We start from the raw sequence: 23,832 nt of genomic DNA, 5'->3' as shown, positions 1-23,832 counted from the left end.
GGAGATGCAGCAGACCTCCAGCGTCTCTCTCACCGCTGCCTCCACCACTACTGTCATTGGCTTCCACTACGGCCGAACCCAGGCAGCCTCCTCTACCCCCAGCAGTGGCATCCAGGGATTCTCCAGTTTCATTGGAACCAAGCAGCAAGTGAAAAAGTTAGCAGTAGCAGCACCAGCGGGAGCGGTTTTAATCATCCCCTTCATTGCCAAGTGTCCCTATGGAAGTCAGTGGAGGTGCCGTGTCTGGCCTTTTGAGTGAATGAGAATGAGAGAGAAGCATTTTTGAGCAAAGTGTGAGTGAATGAGTGTGTGAAAGAGGCTTTTTAGAGCAAAATGTGAGTGAATGAGAGTGAGAGAGAAGCTTTTGCAAATAAACATGAGTGAATGAGAGTGAGAGAGAAGCTTTTCCAAGCAAAGGCGAGTGAGGGGGCAGAGCGGCTGTATGTCTCCCCTTAGGCTCCACTGTTCTGTCAAGCCTGTTGTTTTGCGCATTCACGCACATGTGCACCCATTTTTTGCGGTTCCCAGTTTTTCCTTTTGTGAGGGAACTGGTTCTGAGTGGCTCTTTCACTGTTTCAGGTTGCCGAACCCTGACCTAGACACTCCTCAATTTTGTTGTATATTCTTGTGTTAATTATTGTCAGGAATATTTTCAGGGCATGACTCATTAAGCTTATTGTTCTGTATTCAGTACACTTCTTTGAATTTATTTTTTGGGGGATTCTCACAAAGGTTGATTTTAGCCAATCAGTTGGTATCTTTTCTGTTTCATATATTCGATTGAAGAGCTGCAGTAAAAAAATTCTTCCCATTGTCTTCCAGAATTTTAAAATTTCTACCGGGATATCATCAGGTCCTGTGGCTTGTTTTTGCTATTTTTATTGGATGTTCAACCTCCTCCATAATGATGTTTAGTTTAGTTGTTATACTTTCCACATCTATATCATCCCTAATGTCTTCAACAAGTTCTTCAATATATTCCTTCTATCTTTTTAGTTTTTTGTCCTCATCTAAGATAATTTCCCCCTCTTTGTCAACTAAGTTGCTTTTCTTTTTGCAGAGGCCTGCTGCTTCTTTCACTTTTTTGTGTAAATTGAAATTATCATGCATACGTTCTGTCTCTTCTATTTCCGTGCATCTTTTTACAAACCACTTTTCTTTTGCCAGTTGAATTTTTCTTCTAATTGTTTTCTGCAATTCATTGTATTTTTCTTTGTTTTTGTTTTTATAAGGTCTTCTTTCATCCACGAGATGAAGGACTTCCTCTGTCATTCACTGTTGTTTGTTACCTCTACTATTGCATTTTTAAATTTATTCCAGTTCACTTCTACATCTTCATCATTCAGGTTGTTGGTTTCTCTTAAATGAATTTCTAGTTCTTCTTTTATCATACCTCCATGTTTAATGATGAAATCTCTGTCAGTTCTTACAGTAGTTTAGCAGGATTCATGTTTTCATCCTTTTTAGTTTCAGCTGGACATAGGCAAGTAGTAGATTATGATCGGATGGTACATCTGCACCTGGGTATGTCTTTACTGATTTTACTGAGTTTCTAAATCTTTTGTTTATTGTAAAATAGTCAATTTGGTTCCTTACTATATTATTTCGTGTATCTGCTGGTCATCTCCAAGTGTAGAGGAATCTTTTTGGCAACTTGAAAAAAGTATTCATCACACATTGCTTATGTTCCTTGCAGAAGTCTACAAATCTGTCACCTCACCATTTCTGGTTCCTAAACCAAAGTTTCCAACTATCGGAGCATCACTTACTTCTCCCACTTTTGCTTTGAAGTCCCCCATGAATATTGTGAGCCCTTCACATAACTGCTTCCATTTTAGATCAAGAGAAAGTAGAACTTTTTATTCAATCTAGTAAAAAAATTGGAAGCCTAAACAGTTCTGCAAATATTGAAAACATGTTCTATTCTTTCTAGTTAACCATTACATTCTGAATCAGGGGTGTCAAACTCAATTTCACTGAGGGCTGCATCAGCATTGTGGTTGCCCTCAAGGGGCTGGGTGGGTATGGCTAGGGTGGGCGTGGCCTACTGGGTGGGCATGACCAGCTCTACATCGTTCGCATCAAGGGTGTCTATGGGGGCCTGGGCAGGAGTGGGACAGATCTGAGGGTCTCTGGGCCAGGGCCAAGGCAGTGGGGGCCATTCCCTCACTGTTTCCAAGATGGCTTCGCGGGCCACATGAAACCACTTCATGGGCCAGATCTGGCCCCCGGACCTTGTGTTTGACATGTCTGTTCTGAATTCTAGATAACATATATTGTGGTAGCTATCAGAGACAATTTTGTTTTTATATTCTATTTAAGACTGATCTTGGGATCAATGAAAATAGAGATGAATGCTGAAAAATATAGCTAAACTTTGGTCCAAAAATTATTATTCATTACTGCAGACTATATTACTAGCATGTGCCATATTTCAATAAACTATATTTTTCCCAATCTGGCAAGGTATGAATATATGTTTATATATAGCTTTTATAATCTCTAGCCTTCATGTTATGAGTAAAGATGACAGGAGTGGTAATTTAACACAAATGGCAGTTTTCAGATTGAATTAGATAATAAAAATGTAATGGCAAGGCATCTTGGGGCAAGTAGGAATCTGGTTCCTCCTATAGTATATGATGGTGCTCAGTTCTACTTGACTACTGAAAGTCTGCTTTTTTCCTAGTTTTCCAGCTCTCAGAAGCAAACTTAGAGAGGGGAGAACAATACTGAAGTTCAAGTAAACAAAGAATAAAATACATTATTGGTGGACATCTGCTTCTTCCTTTATGTAACAAAAATTTAAATAATTTTCTCGTACCTATACTTTGCTCAGCAGTTATCCTTATATTCTCCAAATTTTGGCACAGGAAAGTAACAGAATGTATGCGACCATATTCTAAAGTCACATTTGATCTGCAGTTTCGGCTAGAGTGAACACAGATCAAGCATTCATTCATTGATGATTTTGAATAAACTGTAAGATTAGTCTTCTCGTGTGTTAGATCAATTTGGTAGGTTACATCTAAAACAAACAAAAATACACAAGATCAATTTTTTAAAATAGCTGTCATATTCTTACAAGAAAATGGTACTGCTGTTACCTCAGATTTCAGTTAGATCTTTTGAGGGATAGAGTATAAGTATACGGGTTTGCTGTGATGGACTCTGAAGCAATGAAAGATTTGCAGATTTGAATGGGCAGATAAAGTTGCCTAATTTTTTTTAAAAAAATCTGAAATTTGATTTAACGATAGATTCATGCAAGAGTAACTGATCTTAATATTCTATCCACATACTAAAAATCTAAGATTGAAAATCTTAATTTTAATATTTGGGTGACCTGTTTGTCTTGATAAGAAAGGGAAAAGATCATTTCCAGTAGCAGCTAAAATGTTAGGGACTCAATTGTATACATTCTGTATGTGAATGCATATATATTTGGGGTTGACAAGAACTATAAGCCAACGCAAGTAGAAGATACTAGTTGGGGAATACTTCTTCAAATTTAGTTAATTTTCGAACACATTAACCAAAGAAAATGGTCATAACAGAGAGAAAAATGGTTACTTACTCTCTTCATTTTTAGGGTAATCTACTACCACTTTAAATAAGAGTCTGAGGAGCCCTGGCTTCACATCATCTTGGTCACATCCATATAGGGAAAGGTTGAAACTACCAGGAATATTGACAGGTTGCACATCACTCAGGGATAACACTCTAGTATCGGGAAAATAATCAGGTAATGAGTATTCCACCCGTTCATATTTCCGTTCACAGTTTGGTTTTGTATAATTGATAAAACTGATATCTGCTCTTAAGCTGGATGGAAGAACAAATTGCCATGTCATGAGTTCATCTTCAGGTAACCCCAATGGATAATTCGCAGACATCAAAGTTGCTGATGATTTGCCTTTAAATGTAGATTCTATAATGCACAGTCCTATATTTAAGAAAGGAGAAATATTTAATTCAAAGGAGAAAAAATTCATGTACAGTAATCAAAGCTTCTCAAAACTTGAGACACTGAAATTAGTTGGATGCACTGCAGCAATTCACCTCACTTTTGATTGTTCAGAATGCAATGAAGCCATTGACCAATTCCTCTAGTCAATCTAGATAGTGAAAATGCCATTTTCTATATAGCCTCATTAAAGTCCAACAATAGCATTCAGTTTTCCTCTGAATCAATGCCTCTTTTCAGCTGATATACTATACTCCTCAAACCCTTCCAAGGAGCGTGAAAAAGTGGATGTGCATTAATACCTTCTACTGGTAGCATTAAGCTCCATTTACTATGATTTGTGGACATCCCTATATATGAATATGTTGTTAAATAGCCCAGCTTCTCCTTCCTGATCAATCGTCTTTACTCTGAGTTACAGCTTTGATCTAGGAGTGGAAAATATTTTCTATTGTCTGATGAAAAGAGTAATATTTTCTTCTTCCAGTCTAAGAAGTGAGGCACAAATGAAGACTTCCTGATTATCAACTTTCCATTAAAAATCTCTCTGTGGAAGTGGATTGGACTTTGTTTATTAAGTATATACAGTGGCCAAGGTTGTTCCATGTATTTTGGAAATTTTAAATGAAATTTCATTTTAAAAAGCTTGTTTAAAAATCTGATGGTATAAAATAATATGAATTATTTTTTTATTAAAAAAATAATAAATCTAGTTAAATAATAAACTGAGCATTTAAAAAAAGCAAGGTTTTCTTTTCCCCATCAAATAAAAAAGAGAGATAACACCATTTGCTAAATGCTAGATTAACTTCTCACACCAGATTTTATAGATACGCTTCTTAAAATATGTGCAAAATATGGCATAGATCCATTGTTGACAGCTTATGAGTTTGAGCAAGTCCATCTTTCATATATATTAGTCCATATTTTTCAATAAACATTTGCTCAATCTGATCTAGGCATAATCCATAATGTTGGTTTAACCCCTCCCACATTATCCACAAATAGACTAAATGAAGCCTCAAGATGGTAAACTTTCTGCTTTAAATCTGAAACATTCCCATATAATCCTTAAAAGTAATAATAAACTGAAATAATCCATACAAAAATTGTCATTCATTAAAAAGCAGAAATAAAAGAACCTGGTAAATGGTTCTGCCTCTTTCCCCCTAACCCCTAAGCCACAGAAAAAAGTTAAAAAGATTGTGTAAGGCATCTCATTTGAATGTAGCAAATGCAATGACAATAGAAGCAAAGTATTAATTCCCTATGCTTACGTTGTATGGATGATCTGCTTTCAAGCTTAACTCCAGAGGCTGTGAGTTTTGAATCCCAAGGAAGTTGTAGACTCAGAATAGCGTCACCTTGAGCCTTTACCCGTGACACTGAACCATTTCTGCAGAAGGTTCCAATTTGGACTCTATCTTTCCCCAGACGACTGCCAATGTTGTAAATAATTTGATCAGGGCAGGTATCTCCAGGCAGAATTTGTCTTAACCATGGAGAGAATTTCAGTTCAAGTCCAACTCTTCTGTTAGCTTTAGCCTCCCAAATGAAAGTCTTATTAAGATGTGGCAATCCAGGAGGCTGAAGCTGAACATCTCCAAAAGGACATGGACCTGACAGGCAATCTAGAAACAAAGAGAAATCTGTAAGACTGATACTTTAATCTGAAATGACTATAATAAATCATATTGATTTGGTCTATGATTTTACTCTTCCTTCTGTTCACACTATCAGAATTTTCTATCAGCAATCCATAACTAAGCATTATCATAAAGTTCCTACATATATATAAGTTGTTTTTAACTACTTTATGGGATAGTAGTCTGGCTCAGAACTTATTCGGCAATAAATTCTTTGGTAATTCTGGGAAATATAATCCAACACAGCAAGTTACCAAATTTAGTAAGTATGCTTAGAATTGTACTTTATAAATTTTTGCCCTCAAATTGCCATTGCACACTTTGAAGGCAAAGATGTGTATCGGACTATCTATTTTTTAAATGGCAGCAGTTCAAGCAGTATTCAAGAAAGCTCACAATGGAATTTTGAGCATAACATATTTTTACTCATTTATGGGGCGGGTTGTGTGTGTGAGAGAGAGAATGTCTCATTAAACAAAAAGTCAAAAAAATATATTCTAAAAAAGGTAAGAAAATCTGAAATGTAAACTTTAAAGTACATACCGTATATACTTGAGTATAAACCGAATTTTTCAGCCCACTTTTTGGGCTGAAAAATTCCACTTCGGCTTATACTCCAGTCAACAAAAAAACTTACCGAGGACTTGTGCACGGCCGAGGCTTTGGTGCTTCCGGGATCGCGTGCACCTCTCCCAAGCCACCGCCATCCGGAGACCTGCCGAAGTTTGGGGAGGTTTGGGGAGGTGCGCGCGCACCTCCCCAAACGTCGGCAGGTCTCCGGACCTCTGCGCAGACCTGCCGACGTTTGGGGAGGTTTGGGCGCCTCCCCAAACCTCCCAAACGTCGGCAGGTCTCCGTTCCTCCTGCCGATGTTTGGGGAGGTTTGGGCGCCTCCCCAAACCTCCCCAAACGTCGGCAGGTCTCCGTTCCTCCGCGCAGACCTGCCGACGTTTGGGGAGGTTTGGGTGCCTCCCCAAACCTCCCCAAACGTCGGCAGGTCTCCGTTCCTCCTGCCGACGTTTGGGGAGGTTTGGGCGCCTCCCCAAACCTCCCCAAACGTCGGCAGGTCTCCGTTCCTCCTGCCGACGTTTGGGGAGGTTTGGCCACCTCCCCAAACTTCCCCAAATGTCGGCAGGTCTCCGTTCCTCCTGCCGACGTTTGGGGAGGTTTGGGCGCCTCCCCAAACCTCCCCAAACGTCGGCAGGTCTCCGTTCCTCCGCGCAGACCTGCCGACGTTTGGCGAGGTTTGGGCGCCTCCCCAAACCTCCCCAAATGTCGGCAGGTCTCCGTTCCTCCTGCCGACGTTTGGGGAGGTTTGGGCGCCTCCCCAAACGTCGGCAGGTCTCCGTTCCTCCTGCCGACGTTTGGGGAGGTTTGGGCGCCTCCCCAAACCTCCCCAAACATCGGCAGGTCTCCGTTCCTCCGCGCAGACCTGCCGACGTTTGGGGAGGTTTGGGCGCCTCCCCAAACCTCCCCAAACGTCGGCAGGTCTCCGTTCCTCCTGCCGACGTTTGGGGAGGTTTGGGCGCCTCCCCAAACCTCCCCAAACATCGGCAGGTCTCCGTTCCTCCGCGCAGACCTGCCGACGTTTGGGGAGGTTTGGGCGCCTCCCCAAACCTCCCCAAACGTCGGCAGGAGGAATGGAGACCTGCCGACGTTTGGGGAGGTTTGGGGAGGCGCCCAAACCTCCCCAAACATTGGCAGGAGGAACGGAGACCTGCCGACGTTTGGGGAGGTTTGGGGAGGCGCCCAAACCTCCCCAAACGTCGGCAGGAGGAACGGAGACCTGCCGACGTTTGGGGAGGTTTGACTAGGCGCCCAAACCTCCCCAAACGTCGGCAGGTCTGCGCGGAGGAACGGAGACCTGCCGACGTTTGGGGAGGTGCCCAAACCTCCCCAAACGTCGGCAGGAGGAACGGAGACCTGCCGACGTTTGGGGAGGTTTGGGGAGGCGCCCAAACCTCCCCAAACGTCGGCAGGAGGAACGTTCCTCCGCACCCTGCCTGCCTGCTTCTTTCCGCTGCGGGCAGGGCGCGGAGGTCCAGAGACCTGCCGACGTTTGGGGAGGTTTGGGGAGGTGCGCGCGCACCTCCCCAAACCTCCCCAAACTTCGGCAGGTCTCCGGACGGCGGCGGCTTGGGAGAGGTGCGCGCGATCCTGGAAGCACCGAAGCCTCGGCCGCGCGCAAGTCCTCGGTAAGCTCCGGGCGGTCACTTGCTTCGCGTCTCGTGAGGGAAGGGGGGGCGACTGGAGCGGGCGTGTTTCCTCGCCTGCTGGGCGCCGCGATTTGCCCAGGGAACGCGCGGGCCCCGAATGGCAGCGTGGAGCGAGGAAGCGGACAGCCAGGGCTTCCCCGAGAGCCGCGGCCACACAGGGTATTCCTGTGTATTCAGGCTTGCAAAATGGCGGATCGAGCCTCTGCTGGCGGCAGAGGCTTGCAGAATGGCGGATCGGCTTATACTCGAGTCAATAACTTTTTCCAGTTTTTGGGGGTGAAATTGGGGGGTCTCGGCTTATACTCGAGTCGGCTTATACTCAAGTATATACGGTAGTCCTTTTAAAATACTAAGAAAGAAAAAATAGATTTTAATCCATTTCACTGGTGGGGTTGTACAAGTTCATTTACACTTGAGACAAGCTCCCAGTAATCTTAGATGCAGTTCATGTAACATTGCTTACCAATGTTTTTCTCCACAACTATGGACCAATATTTCTCTGGTGTTGAACAATCAAAGGTAAATTGAAACTTCTGTCCAGGCATTATGATTTGCTCAGAAAAATGAGTTTTTCTTCCTTCACGCAATGCACAGGTATTTAGAAAAGAAAACCCAGGTTTTATTTTAACTGTTATGCTTCCACCTGGTTGAAGAGAAATTTCAAAGGCACCTAGAATTAAAAGAGAGAAAATATATGGACCTCTGGCATTTTAAGAACAAGATATTTATTATTATATCAGCTTTCATGAAATAATACAATTATCTTCATCTGATGAAGTAGATGTACACGATCAGTTAGAATACTAAGATGCTTTAGAACTCTGTTACTGTGTATTGACAGAGAGAGGCAGAAAGATAGACAGAACTATATATATACATACACACACACAGAGACACACTTATTCTACCCCATCCAATCTGAATGAATTAATTTCTTTTCTTTTTCTACACATTTGCATGCGTTTGAGAAAAACAGAATACAAATAAAAATATATTTATGTAGGTGCAATACTCCTCCATATTTTGCTTCCCATCAACGAAAAATCATCCTGAAGAATGCAGAGGGCGCAAGAAGAAAAAGAACAACTTCCTCATCTCATGCAGAAAGCCTCAGAAATTTCAGAGATTGGATCTAAGGTAGATGTTACAGAGAAAGCTATCACTGTCTCTGTTTTAAAAAAATTCAAAACACAAACTTTTAAGATTTGTCATTTTTTTTTCAAAAAAGTATGTTCATTTTTTTCCATTAAACACCCACAACCTTCTTAAAAATTACCAGCTGACATGCTAATTAAAACTAACAAATCTGTTACAATTAGCAAATAGCAAAGATCCATTGCCTACCTGCAGAGATCAATTTAAGAAAACATGGCATTGTGAGAACTTTTAAAGGAACCTGGAACATTGCACAGTACACGTAAACCACAACTGAGCATTCACTTAATGCTCATTTGAAATTACACAATCAGCGCCCCCTAGTGTTTATGAACAAGTCCCAAAATTTCGAATATTGCAGCACTCCGGCAGTTGTAGAGGCTCTCCAACATTCACCCCATTTCCCCCCCCCAATCCTCACAACTGCTTCCCTCTCCCTTCCTGCTGTGCCAGACTCACTTACCTTGCAAAAATCCTCTTTTGCCAGTTTCTTTCCCTTTCGAGGAGAGGAGAATCCGTTTGAAAATGCTTTTTGTGCCGAGAATGAAAGTTTCTGGAGTCTATGATCTCGCACAAGTGTTTGAAGTTACGCCAAATCACGGATCTCAGAAACTTTCCTTCTCTATGTGAACAATGCCTGTCTTCTGCTCCTGCCCCCAACTTCTTTCTACCTGAAGGCAGACATACTGAGCAAGAAGGCCAGGCTCCTCGCACCTGCATCTAGCCCACCAGAGCTCGCTGTGCTGGGGGGAAAAGTGACCCTGTTGTCCCCAGAGCCTCGGAGGCCTCCTCCAAGCCACCCAGAACAGAAGCCGGGAGAGGCTTCTACATGCCTTCAAAGGTTGGATCCAGGCCCCAGAGGGGTCCTCCAAGCTGCTGCTGCCCGGAACAGAGCTTCCAGAGGTTGGATACTGGCTTTGGATGGGTCCTCTAAGCTGTTGCCACCTGGAAAGGAGTTCCAGAGGTTGGATCCAAGCCTCCAAGCCGGAATGGAGATGGGGAAGCTTTTGCATGCCTCCAGAGGTTGGATACAGGCGTCAGAGGACTGTTCCAAGCTGCTGCCACTCAGAATAAAGCCTCTGGACCTACTCTGACCTCCGTTCCAGGCACAAACGGCTTGGAGGACCCTTCCCAGGCCTGGATCCAATCTCTGGAAGCTCCATTCCAGGCAGCAGCAGCTTGGAGCAGTCCTCCGAGGCCTGAATCCAATCTCCAAAAGCATGGAAAAATCTCTCTAATTTTCATTCCAGGACAGTGGCTGCATGGCTCCAGAATTGGAGGGGAAGAAGGAGGCAGGCGTTGCAAACAGCACAAAAATTCAGGCACCCATTCTCTGCGAAAGAGTATTGATGCCTGAACTCACGTGATATTATGGTACCCAGGGGCTTCCATCAACTCTCCTGTCCCCCAAAAGCAGGAACCATGGCAGAGAGAAGACAGATCTTTTCAAGGTAAGTAAGTCCGGCACAGCAAGAAGGGAGGGGGTATCTTAGTGGGTCGGGAGGCCTTGGGAGCCTGTTCCATCATTATCCCCCCCCCATGGTCTTCCCCACCATGAGATACCATGTGCACTTAACAAGACGCATGCGTTTTAACAAGCAGGATGTCATGGTTGCGATGAATAAGACAAATCAAACAAATTACAGGCATATTATTTATCTAAAAAGTCTTAGTAATGAAATGAAATATCGGCACTCATGGAGTGATGCCAGAATCTGAAATCTCCTCCCCCCAAACCCATCATAACACACACATAATCCCCGCCCTTATCTACACATCATAAATCACATTATCCAATTAGTTTCACATATAAGGTCTCTCCTCCCATTCTGTATGTGGGCTTCTTATCTTCTCAAAATAGACGTTAGAAAAATTCCCTCCCTTCAAGATTCAAAGTGAAGCAGTTTAAACAAAAGGCTGTCAATGTTTGCAGCATTGACATCCAGCCCCCCCTTACAAAAAGAACAGATCCCATAATGTAAACAAACACAAGCTAGGAGCTGACTTTTGGTTTGTTTGGGTTCTTCTCATAAAACTTTTTGATAAGTCTGTCAGCTTTCACATCGCTAGATTTCACCCAAATGACTTCAGACAATAGGTATCCCTTCCATTGTACTAGGTACTGCAATTTTCCCTTAAAGATTCTAGAGTCAAGGATACGTTTCACTTCATAATTTAATTTAATAATTTAATAATTTAATTTGTATACCGCCCTTCTCTCGAAGGACTCAGGGCGGTGAACAGGGCAATACATAATAAAAAACAGAATACAAAAATTTAAAAGTAATTAAACCATTATGCCCGTAATAATTAATACATATTAAAATTAAAACTATTTATAAAAACCCAACCCCATCCCATCAGACCAGGCCAGCTTGTTCGAAAAAGAAGGTTTTGAGATCACGCCGGAAGGAGCGAAGGTCGGGGGCCATCCGGAGCTCAACCAGTAAGTGGTTCCAAAGGTCTGGCGCGCCCACAGAGAACGCTCTCCCCCTGGGGGCCACCAATCGGCATTCTTTGATCGGCGGCACCCTGAGGAGGCCCTCTCTGTGGGAGCGCACTGGACGGAGGGAAGTTGACGCCGGCCGCAGGTGTTGCCGTAGGTAATCCGGACCCATGCCATGAAGGGCTTTGTAAGTCATCACTAACACCTTGAACCTCACCCGGAGAGCAACCGGTAGCCAATGCAGCTCGTGGAGCAGAGGTGTAACATGGGAGTATCGGGAAACCCCCAAGACAACTCGCGCGGCTGCATTCTGCACCAGTTGAAGTCTCCGGGTGGACCTCAAGGGCAGCCCCATGTAGAGAGCATTACAGTAGTCTAGACGAGAAGTCACAAGCGCATGAGTGACTGTACGCAAGGCATCCTGGTCTAGATAGGGCCGCAACTGGCGCACCAGGCGAACCTGGGCAAAGGCCCCCCTAGTCACAGCTCCAATATGCTCTTCCAAAGAGAGCTGTGAATCTAGAAGGACCCCCAAGTTGCGAGCCCTATCTACGGGGGGTAATAGCTCACCCCCCATGGCACCAGTTGGGTCTGACCCGCTACTATGAGGGCTTTCTTAGGGGGAGGTCTTAAAGTGGAGGCTCGAAAAGGTTTCAGTAAGCTGCAATGGAACATCAGGTGAATTTTTCCCAAAAGTCTGGGGAGTTTCAATTTTACTGTGATCGGGTTGATGATTTTCATAATGGGGAAAGGCCCCAAGAATTTTGGTCCCAATTTCTTATTGGGTAGTTTAAGGCATAAGTATTTGGTTGACAAATAGACCTTTTCCCCAACTTGGAATGTTCTTTGGGGAGCTCTCTTTTTGTCAGCTTGCTTTTTGTAGGTCTCAAAAGTATTTTTTTAAGGCCACCTTTGTATTTTTCCAAACTTCTTCCCAACCCCTCACCCAATGATCAAGAGTCTGGGAAGCAGAGGGTAACTGAGGATATTCCGGTATGGGGTTGAATTCTTTCCCTGTGGCTATACGGAAAGGAGTGTAGCTGGTGCTGCTATGTACTGAATTATTGTAAGCCACCTCTGTGAAAGGGAGGAGGTCGGGCCAGTTTGTTTGTTGGTAAAAGACGTAGCATCTAAGTTATTGTTCCACCATTTTGTTGGCGGATTCTGCGGCTCCATTAGTAGCCGAGTGAAAAGCAGTTGATAGGCCTTGAGATGATCCAATTAATTTAAGAAAGTTTCTCCAAAATTTCACTGTAAACTGCACCCCTCTGTCTGAAATTATTCGCTTAGGGGCACCATGTAGTCAATAGATATGTTTTAGGAACAAATTAGTCAGGCGTTGAGCCAATGGAAGTCCTTTGCAGGCAATAAAGTGAGCCAGTTTTGAAAATAGGTCTATCACAGTCCAAATGACACTATTTCCTCTACTGTCGGGTAAGTCTACTATAAAGTCCATAGCTATTTCTTCCCATGGTTGAGAAGGTTCGGCCACCGGTTGCAGTAACCCAGGGGTCTTTCCTGGGATTCTTTTCATGGTGGCACATACAGTGCAGCTCTTGACATAGTTTTCTATGTCTCGTTTTAATCCCAGCCACCAAAATTGCCGGTGAGTGAGATGTAGAGTTTTTAAATATCCGAAGTGTCCAGCCTGTTTTACATCATGGCTGTGTCTGAGAGCATTGAGATGAAGGGTTTCAGGTAGACACAATTTTCCACCCATGTATGCCAAACCATCCCTGCATGTTAGGGAGGTGTGATTATCTTTGAACCATTGATCGGTAAGGAGCTCTCGTTTTATCTTCTTCACCCCGAGGTCATCAAGATTAGGGGTTCTGCGAGGCGTGAGTTGTGCAGCAGGTTGTGAACTGGGGATAATTGCCTCGTAGACCTCTTCACGTTCACTTTTGTACTGTGGTAGTCGGGATAGCGCATCAGCTAGGAAATTTTTTCTTCCCGGTATGTACTTTCATTCTCCCCTTTTGTCATCGCTGTCAAAAGAGGGTAGAACTGGGGTGGATCCAGTCTGAGTTCCAACGTCCTCCCATGTGGGGGATGTGACCTGGACAACAGGTTCCTATGTCATCCGGTTGGATTTCTCTCCCTTTAACCACTGTGCAGGTTTTTTTCTCACTGCTGGTCCTGGTCTGTTCTGCTGCTGGGGAAAGGGGACTGGGCATTTCGCTGCTTGATGTCCCTGCTGTCCGCATCGGAAACACTTAATTGCCAGGTCTACAGGTGGCTTGGGTCTTTCAGCCCTCACAGTAGTTGGAGATCTTCGTGGGGGTGAGTGCCATTCAGGTTGTTCTGTCCTTGGCTCGGGTTCAGGTAGGAGAGGCTTCTTATAGCGGGTGAGCTGAACATCTAATTTCACCGCTGCCTGGTACCATTCATGCAGTTGGTCAGGCACAGTTCGTTAGATACGTGCCAGAGAAAGGTAGTCATCTAACCCTTCTCTAAAAAGATTAATTATGGATTGCTCGAGCCATCTCTCTATCCGACCAACCAGCTTTTGAAACTCCCGCACATACTCCAGGGCAGGCCAGCCAGCTTGCTTTATCTTATGGATTTGCTCTTCCGCTCTGAGGGTGACGGATGGGTCCTCAAATCTTTCCCTCAGCCCTAGGAGGAAAAGGAGGGGGTCCTCCAAGTCAGGGGCTTGCTTGTTATATAAATTGTTCAACCATTCAGATGCTTTTCCCTCTAGGCTGGACACAATCACATCGACCATAGCACCTGGGTCTGGGTAGAGATGGGCCCAGCTATTCAGATGAGAGTGTACATGGTTGAGGAAGAAAATCAGTTTCTCTGGGTCCCCATCGAAGGTTGCTCTGAAGGGTGGGTTCATCATTGGTTGCTGGGGTCCCCATTGCTGCTGGCCCCACCCTGGTTGTTGATTAAATGGTTGCTGGGGCCCCCATTGCTGCTGGTCCCTCCCTGATTGTTGGTTAAATGGTTGCTGGGGGGCCCACTGCTGTTGTTGTGTCTGCAGTTGCTGCTGGCCCCACTCTGGTTGCTGATTTAATGGTTGCCAGGGCCCCCACTGTTGCTGGCCCCACTGGTCCTGCTGTACGTTCAGGGGTTGCATGTTTGGGTCCTGCTGCTGCCACCCTTGCTGTTGTCCTCCCACCAGCTCCTGATCTCCAGGCTTCTGCACCACCCCCAGCTGTTGCACGACTTCTATTAGCAGGAGCAAGCTCAGAGGTTGTTGGCCTTTCACTTGTGGGGGCTTCCCAACCTCCCATTGCTGCAGAGGCCCCAGGCTGGGGTCCTCTGTCTCTATGGGTCTGGAGGGTTTAGCAGGGGACTCCTGGGTCTGGCAGGCAGTCTGATCTGCAGACAGGATTTTCCACTCACCCAGATTCTCCTCCCCAATCTGCTTCTGGGGCCTCTTGCCGCACGTATTCTCTACTGGAGTGGTTCCAGCTTGACGACGAGATAAACCCAGTTCTCTGCTGAAGTTTGGAAATCGGCTCAAATTCATCTTCCCACAGAAAACTATTTATTATTTCCTCTTCAGAAGTTTCGTCAGCAATCAGACCTTCTCTTTCCATCTTGAGGATTCTTCCCTGAATCTTCGCCAGCTTATCTCTCCTAACAGAGACAGCGGCGGGGGTTCAGGACACCCCTTTGAAAGAAAGAAGATTCTGGCATGATGTCATTGTTCCAATGAATAAGACAAATCAAACAAATTACAGGCATATTATTTATCTAAAATGTCTCAGTAATGAAACGAAACATCGGCACTCATGGAGGGATGCCAGAATCTGAAATCTCCTCCCCCCAAACCCATCATAACACACACACAATCCCTGCCCTTATCTACACGTCATAAATCACATTATCCAATTAGTTTCACATATGAGGTTTCTCCTCCCATTCTGTACGTAGACGTCAGAAAAATTCCCTCCCTTCAAGATTCAAAGTGAAGCAGTTTAAACAAAAGTCTGTCTCTTACATTGTCTCTTACATTGCTGCATTGACACAGGGAGTTTTCTTGTTCGGGGTATGAGATACACTCCCACGAGTTTTCAAGTTACGAGTGGAATGTGCAGGCTCCATTACATTCGTAACTCAATGCCTACCTGTAAACATCATACTCATTCATGGTTTCGGGGTGGGGTATCATCAGTACGCTGATGATACCCAGCTTTTTCTTTCCACCCCGAACCAACCCAGTGATGCCCTCAACGTGATGTCCCGTTGCTTGGAGGCGGTCTGGGTTTGGATGGGGACAAACAGGCTTCGACTCAATCCCGCCAAGACTGAGTGGCTGTGCATACCGGCATCTCAGATTAACCAGTCTTTTCCATCGCTAAGTATGGGGGGTGAAATGTTACCCCCCCGTTAATAGGGCCCGCAACCTGGGTGTCCTCCTGGACTCACGGCTCAGTTTGGAAGATCATATAGGAGCCGTGGCCAGGGGGGCTTTTGCCCAGGTTCACCTGGTGCGCCAGTTGCGGCCCTATCAGGACCGAGATGCCCTATGCATAGTCACTCATGCGCTCGTGACCTCCCAGATAGACTACTGCAATGCTCTCTACATGGGGCTGCCCTTGAGGACCACACGGAGGCTTCAGCTGGTGCAGAATGCAGCAGCGCAAGTTGTGATGGGAGTCTCCCGATACTCCCATGTAACACCTCTTCTTCGCGAGCTGCATTGGCTTCCAGTTGCCCTGCGTGTGAGATTCAAGGTGCTGGTGATGACCTATAAAGCCATAAATTGCATGGGTCCGGATTATCTCAGGGAGCACCTTCTGCCAGCATCATCTCCCCATTGTCCTGTGCGCTCCCACAGGGAGGGCCTCCTCAGGGTCCCGCCGGTCAGGGAATGCCGGCGGGTGATCCCCCGGGGGAGGGCGTTCTCTGCCCTATGGAATCAATTGCCAGTGGAACTCCAGATCGCCCCCGACCTTCGTTCGTTTCGCCGGGACCTAAAAACCTGGCTTTTTGAGTTAGCTGGCCTGGACTGAGGGGTTTTAAGTTTTTTAAATTCTAATTTTAAATTTTGGGGCTATTGATTTAATTTTATTTTAATCTTTATATTGTATTGTTTTAATTTTGCCCTGTAAACCACCCTGAGTCCTTCGGGAAAAGGGCGGTATATAAATTGAATTAAATAAATAAATAAATAAATAAATACATACATACATACATACATACATACATACATACATACATACATACATACTCGGGGAAAAATAATCAAAGTCAGGTTGGGTTCATTCTACTCAAATGCAACTAAAATTTAGCATGGTCATATACTATGTTTAGCAACTAAAGAAGTGCTACAAGGCTTAACATTACAATAAAGAATAGTACATTCTAATATACTTCAAAATAAGATGTACTGGAGATAAGCAAAAGCAGACCTTCAAGCCAAGTATGCTCTTCAAATGATTAGCAATTGACTGTTCTCAATTATAAGCTGAAGGTCAAAACAAGTTGTATGGAGAAAGTGGTGGATGTGTTGAAAAGGCACACGAACAGTGTGCCTTCTCTAAATCTAATTGTTTATTAGAACGACATACTTTAGGAAAATAGTTTTCAAACAGTTTTTGCCCTGTAAATCACTTAATTTGAGCCGTGACGCTACAGTAGTTAGAATGCAGTACTGCAGGCTACTTCTGCTGACTGCCGGCTGCCAGCAATTTGGCAGTTCGAGTATCTGGTTCAAGGTTGACTCAGCCTTCCATCCTTCTGAGGTCGGTAAAATGAGAACCTAGATTGTTGGTGGCAACAGGCTGACTCTATAAACCGCTTATAGAGAGCTGTAAAGCACTGTGAAGCAGTATGTAAGTGTTATTGCTATTGCTATTAATCATAAAAAATTGGGTTACATCTTTTCTAATTATTAAAAGGCATAAGCTTTTATGAGCAGTAGCTCATTCCATCAGATGCACCGGAATGGTTACACCGATGTAGGATTTAAATGATGAGGGGGAGGATAGGATGGTTTAACACATACACAAAATCTGTTAGAAAAGATTCCAGCAGATTCCTGATTACTTTTTGTTTATTTCCATAGACACATTTGTCTTTCCACAATCACACTGGAAACACTCAAGCCGATGAAACAATTTTTTTGTGGCTATAGTTATTCTACATTATTCACAGTGTTAAACTCTTGGCTGACTCATTACAAAAATCTTGTCCATGTTGCTGGTAAAACTACTACTCTATTCTCCAACTACCCATCAACCTAGACAGCATCTCTTTCCCAATAAAAAATACAGCTAATAGAAATGATCATTCTCATCTATTATCCAGTGATTCTTTTACCGCATATATCATTCCCCATTGTTCAGAACAGTAAAAGCTGTTGATCCAAACCAATCTCACTTGAATAGCAAAAATGTGAAGCCCAAAGAAAGGACAATCAAAATCTCTACTCACTAAATATCTGGAAGCACAACGTGAGTGTTCTGCATGTTGCATGCTTAGGATTAACAAATTTAACAAGGATATAAAAAGTTAATACAAATTTGATTTATAATTATGATTCATAATGATTTTTTTCTTTTTCCTATGTTTCTTCCCACATGTATTCTTATTAGTATTACAGGAAGTATACATCATTCTTAAAAGAAGAGAAATTTTAAAGCTTATTATAAATGTTTCAGCATGACACACTGGATTATGAGAGTTCAGTTCTCTCATGCTTCAATAAAACATACAATTGGTGGAGAAGGAACCATGTAGGGACACAAAAGGGCCTATATATCCAAAACTCTAAGACCGCATCAGTATTGTGTTTGCCCTTGGGGGGCGGGTGAGTGTGGCTCGGATAGGCGTGGTCCACTGGGTGGGCATGGCCAGCTCGACATTGCTTGCGCCAGGATGCCTGTGTGGGCCTGTGCAGGACTGGGGTGGATCCAAGAGTCTCCGGCGGAGGAGGGTGGGACCAGGGCGAGCGCTGGGGCATGGTCCATTGGAGGAGCCTCACTGTCCCTCTCAGGTCATGCAGGGGGCCCCCAGACGTGGCACAGGCTACCAAGAGCCCTGGGCAGCAGAGGTCAAGTGCCCAGCCATTGAGTTCAGGGACCCCGCAGCACAGCCTAGCCTAGCCCCACTTCCCCAAGGGGACGCCCAGCTGCGCTTACCTCCTTCTCAAGGCTGCTGCTGTGCTCGCTCTCCTTGGCCAGATTGCTCATGGTGGGTGCAGAAGTGTAAAGTGCATGGTTCAGAGGAAGGCCCACTCCCTCTCCATGCGAGGAAATCCAGCTTTGTAACCAAAGCATCCTCAACAATAGTGGTTAGCGAAAGGGTAGCAGGGCTGCTGGTGGCCAAGTGCTAAGGCAGGAGTTCCATCAGACCCTCCCTCCCTCTCATTCCAATCTGCCTCCTTCCCTGCCTCCCTCCTTTTCATTCCCATTTCCTTCCTTCCTTCTTTCCTTTCTGTTTCCCTCCCCTCCTTCCCTTTCTCTGTGCCCAGGAAGGGACGAGGGGATGGGGAGAGGTTGGCAGCATGTCTCTCAAAGAATAACAAAGTTAGAAGAGACCTTTGAGGTCTTCTAGCCCACCCCCCTGCTCAAGCAGGAGATTTACACCATTCCAGACAATTGTTCTGTACCAGCCTGCTACCGGCCCTGCATAAAAGGCAGGGACAACCCCTTTACAAATGGCAAGAGGCTGGAATTACGCCTGCCAAATTTATAGCTACAAAAACAAACAAGACACGAACCAAGAAACAGGAGCTTTAAGGAACACGAACTATCCAAGCAGTTGCCTTCAGCAAATCAGCCCTCCCCACACATTCCCCTTATATAGAGTTCAGGGCGTGGCTTCTATCTGCCTCCTTCCGAGAAGCCCCATTGCCTTCCTCTGTTTACTCCTAATTGACTGCCTCCTGCGTCGGGCGTCCTTGAACAGGGCCAGCTGTGGGTCATCTTCATCCACGCTGTCAGGCTCACACAGCTGGGTCTCCGTGGTGATCAAGTGGGAGGGGCCTGGCTGAGGGCTCTCATCAGCAAGATCTTCAACCCCCTCAGCAAGGTCTTCAACACCCCCCTCCTCCTCCTCTGAGTCGTCCGACCCAAATGCCAAACCCACAGGCTGACCCTGAATCACAACAACGATGGAATATCCAATCTCTTCTTAAAAGCCTCCAGTGATAGAGCATCCACAACTTCTGAAGGCAAGCCTTTTCACTGGTTAGTTGTTTTCACAAGTCCTTAGTTCTAGGCTAGTTTTCTTCTTGATTAGTTTTCATGTATTATTGCTTTCTGATGCTTTGGAAAATACGTTGACCCCTTCTTCTCCGTGGCAGCCTGTCAAATATTGGAATGTTGCTATCATGTTACCATCCCTAATCCTTTTCACTAGGCTAGACATACCCAATTCCCACAAACATTTGTCATATGTTTTAGCCTCCAGCCCCCTAATCATCTTTGTTTACCATCCATTAAGATCCTGGTTTGGTTTATAGAACAGTGGCCACAAGCAGAGCCTTCTCAGAGACAGCACCCCAATTGGAAAATATGAACAGTGCATCCCTCACTCGTTTAGAGGCAATCCCAAACACACTGTTTAGCCAGGCATGTGTAGAACAAAAACATATTTTAGTCAAACAGCACTAAGTAAATTACTAGTATTATTTTTCTTTCTTAAAATACACACTTTTAATATTGTTTTAAGCAGTGCTGGTGATGCTTTACAATAGTGGTCTTTGAGTTTTCTTGTAAACCACTCTGGATTTCTCCAAAACATTTAATTTTGAATTAGACGTTGATTTAATAAATTAGGCAGAAGAAACAAATGTTTAAATACATCTAAATCCAGTGGTTGGATTCAGATAATTTAATAACTGGTTCTCTGCTAGGGGGAGGCACTGCCAGGTGGAGGGGAGCTGCCCCATGCACCCCACAACCGTTTACTTTGAGATGCCCACCCATTGTGACAGTTACACACTCTTCAGACCACCTGTGGATTGACTGGATTTCAAATGGACATTATGACTTTGGTGGGAGGGTGAATATTGCTTGCTTAACTACACCGTTTTGGTGGGCTTTTCCCCAGATCTTTTTTTTAAAAAAATCCCATTTATATCCCGCCCTTCTCCGAAGACTCAGGGCGGCTTACAATCTAAGAAGCACAAATCAATGTGCTTAGCAATAGCCTTCATTCTATGTATATGCCTGCTTATTAGGGCTTTCGGGGCCCCCCAAGTGACATTATTACAAAGTCAGCTTATTGCCCCCAACAATCTGGGTCCTCATTTTACCTGCCTCGGAAGGATGGAAGGCTGAGTCAACCTTGAGCCTGGTGGGACTCGAACCTGCACTAATTGCAGGCAGCTGGTGTTACTTAAGGAGGCATTAGCCCACTGCTCTACCAAGGCTCTTGCATTGACTTCCCTACTGTCACTGACCACTAATAAAAGTATCCTTTTGAGACAAGGCCTGTTTCAAGAGTTCTGCTTTCTTGGTGGTTAGTTGAAGCGAGTCCTTACAGAAACTTTTTTTTTATTTTTTGTGTCATCAAGCATAACTTTAATTATTATATACACAATGTGAAATCAGAGCTACCAATTGTTTAGCTGGCTTGACCTTCATATACATTAAGTTCTTCCAAAGAATCTATTATAATATATTGGAGTAGTATATATATGAATTTAAACAGAGTGGTATTTTGAAATTGATGGATGGAAATTTTGTCAACATGCAGATTTTCTAAGTACTAGCCAAGATTTTTTGATAGCGCACTCAGTATGCCAACTAGGAATACTACGGCCAGTGTATATCATAATCTTTCAGATCTTGATACTTTGTTCTTTGCCTTCTATTTTACTATCTCCTGGTGTGGCTAAATCAATTGTCCACACTTTCTTATTTTCAATTACACTTAAACCTGAAGTATCATCTGCCAAGTTGTATTTTGAAATCCCACAACACTTTAACTCTCACATTTTCAATTACTTTTTCAACTATATTTTCTACCTATTTTTCACTGGCACATGATAAATGTATAGATATTCCAGTGAATAATTTTGATGACTGTGTAATATTATTATTTATAATCAGTTTGTACAATCTTCCTGCATGAGCTGAGTATATGATGTATTATTTCTTCTGTTTCTTTGTACAATCTGTACTTTGAACCATTTGATGAGTTTTTTCAATTTTTATTTCAATAAAAATATTTTTTAATATTTTTATTCTGCCATTTTATATTTAACTGAAAGCAACAAATATTTCCCCCACCTTCTATTTTCCACACAACAACTATGAGGTGGGTTTGGCTGAGGGAGTAACTGGCTAAAGTCAACCACCTGGTTTTCAGGCTTAAATGAGGCCTAAAATTCACAAGTCTCCTTTTTTTCTAGCCTAGTACTTTCTAGTCAAGCACACTACACCAACTAGCTTAGCGCTGGTTTTTTTTTGTCTTCAGGGTGAATTGAAAGACAATTCCTGTCATTTCTAGCCAACACTGAGAAGAGTTTGAAGCTGGAGATGATTATATTATGGAATCTAATACATTATAAAACAACATACCATTCAAATGCCTCTGAGAAGGCAACAGTCACAAACAGGAATTTTACAGATATCCATATATTTCAAGGGCATGATTAATTTGCTTTGCAGTTTTTTGAAATGCATGCTGACATCGTAGGAAAATATTCATAATCTCTGTGAGAAATCTAAGCCCATAATCTAGGCCTGATGATCAAAAGCATTCTGGGAGAAAAAAAAACCATGTGGTATCTATATTACAAATACTTTCAAAACTCCCAATAAACAATGATAATTAAGATCAAACTAGGTAAAAAAAAACTCTTGAAGTCTGTCCTGAACTGATATTTATATGACACAAAAGAACTTTAGTCCAAAGTAAACAGTTTCTCAGGACTGTGGCAAAGGAAGACACAAATGTCTGTGTTAGTTATGCTTTTAGTTGGTATGATTTGCATTTTTAAAATCTTGCGGACTAAATGCAAAATTTGGCCCAGTCCCAATGTCTGACAATATGCAGGCCTTGCGGGCAGTCAATGTGTTACATTAAAAAAATGTGACAAGACAAAACGAGCATAATTTTGGTGTTTCCAATGGTAGAAAATAAAACTATGTTATGATTAACACTTTACATATAACACAGAAAAGGAAAGGAAGAAGGAAACACAAGGACTTGATCAATCTGGCCTAAAGAAAGAAGCCAGGCTAAAGGAAGGTACTCACTCTGGTAAACAAAAGTTTTGCTAATGTTCAGTAACAATTGGAAATCTTTCTTTCAAATTACCTGCTAAATTGCACTCCTCTTGTCCTGTGTACCTTAAACCTAAACATCAGAAGTTGTTTACAGCTAATGGAAATGCCAAGTAAGGATCTGTATTATGGGCTCTTCCCACAACATTCATTTCTTACCTCAAAAACATATTAGCAAGCTCAACTAGCATGCTAAGCCAAAATCAAGACCCAAAACACACTTTACATTTTAGCAAAACAATTAAAATCAGTTTCTGTATCTCAACCAACCAGGCATGAGCGGTAAGCCCAACTAAGCATCTGCAAAATGACATTTCACAATTAACTGTAACCCCTAAAATGAAAAATGTTCACTTTAAGTAAGAAACCAATGTGACCGGTGATAGATGCAACCAGTGCTTTTTTTGTAAATGAAAAAGGTGCCGGAACTCACACATGTCATACAACCCACCTTGCCTACCCTACAAGGTTCCATCCAAAAAAGGTGCCGGAACTCCATTCTGGGCATTCTATGAGGGGAAAAAAACCCTGGATGCAACTCTGATGCAATCTCTCAACAAAAACAGTACAGATGACAAGGAATAAGTGCCTCTTCATGTGCTTGTTCTGATGTGCCACTGCTCTTCATGGAATGGGGAGAAAACATATAGGCTGGGTTCATACATTACATTAAGCCATGGTTGCTTCAGTCATCTACTGAATAAATCACACTTGCCATAAATTATGGCACAATGTGCTTATACCATAAATCATGGTTTCCAACCCACAATCAACAATTTTTTAAAAAAAACATTTTAGGATTTACACAATGTTTAGACTTAAACTATCCCACAGACAAACTGTTGGATCTCTGGAAATTACTGTTATGGGCAAAAGAAAGACAACAAACCACTGCAGATACCCATTACTCTGTTCTTTCTCTTCAGTACAATCCTCACTATCTTGTCAATAGAATGCACTTACCACAATTTGGACTTCAAATGAACACAGACAATTTAGAAATGTGCTAAACATAATCTAAATATCTGCAAAGGACCTGGCAATCTTTTGTAGCCACCTCTGAGCATTAGGAATCAGTAGGTCAGAAAAAAAGGAGACCATGCTGATATTTCATTCACAGCCAGTACAATTAGATCCTATAAAATGCAATACAAGGTAGTCCTCGATGTACAACCATAATTGAGCCCAAAATTTCTGTTGCTAT

The 23,832-nt window shown here is 43.3% G+C and overlaps 1 protein-coding gene across 2 annotated transcripts in view; it reads right to left on the bottom strand.

The window, feature by feature from the left end:
* The window catches only part of CDCP1 (CUB domain containing protein 1), a 108,845-nt gene that overhangs the window by 70,406 nt on the left and 14,607 nt on the right, over positions 1–23,832 (bottom strand). For both annotated transcript variants that reach the window (XM_083378329.1, XM_083378328.1), the window contains exons 2-5: positions 8,293–8,499; positions 5,245–5,598; positions 3,578–3,946; positions 2,825–3,028 (exon numbers count right to left, since the gene is read on the bottom strand). In XM_083378329.1, coding sequence (XP_083234455.1) covers positions 2,825–3,028; positions 3,578–3,946; positions 5,245–5,598; positions 8,293–8,499 — 1,134 coding nt within the window. The remainder of the gene's footprint in view (positions 1–2,824; positions 3,029–3,577; positions 3,947–5,244; positions 5,599–8,292; positions 8,500–23,832) is intronic.

This window comes from Vipera ursinii, assembly GCF_947247035.1.
Source record: "Vipera ursinii genome assembly, chromosome: Z".
Taxonomy (NCBI): Eukaryota; Metazoa; Chordata; class Lepidosauria; order Squamata; family Viperidae; genus Vipera; species Vipera ursinii.
The sequence above is the reverse complement of the archived record's forward strand: the minus strand, read 5'-3'. Positions and strand labels throughout refer to the sequence as shown.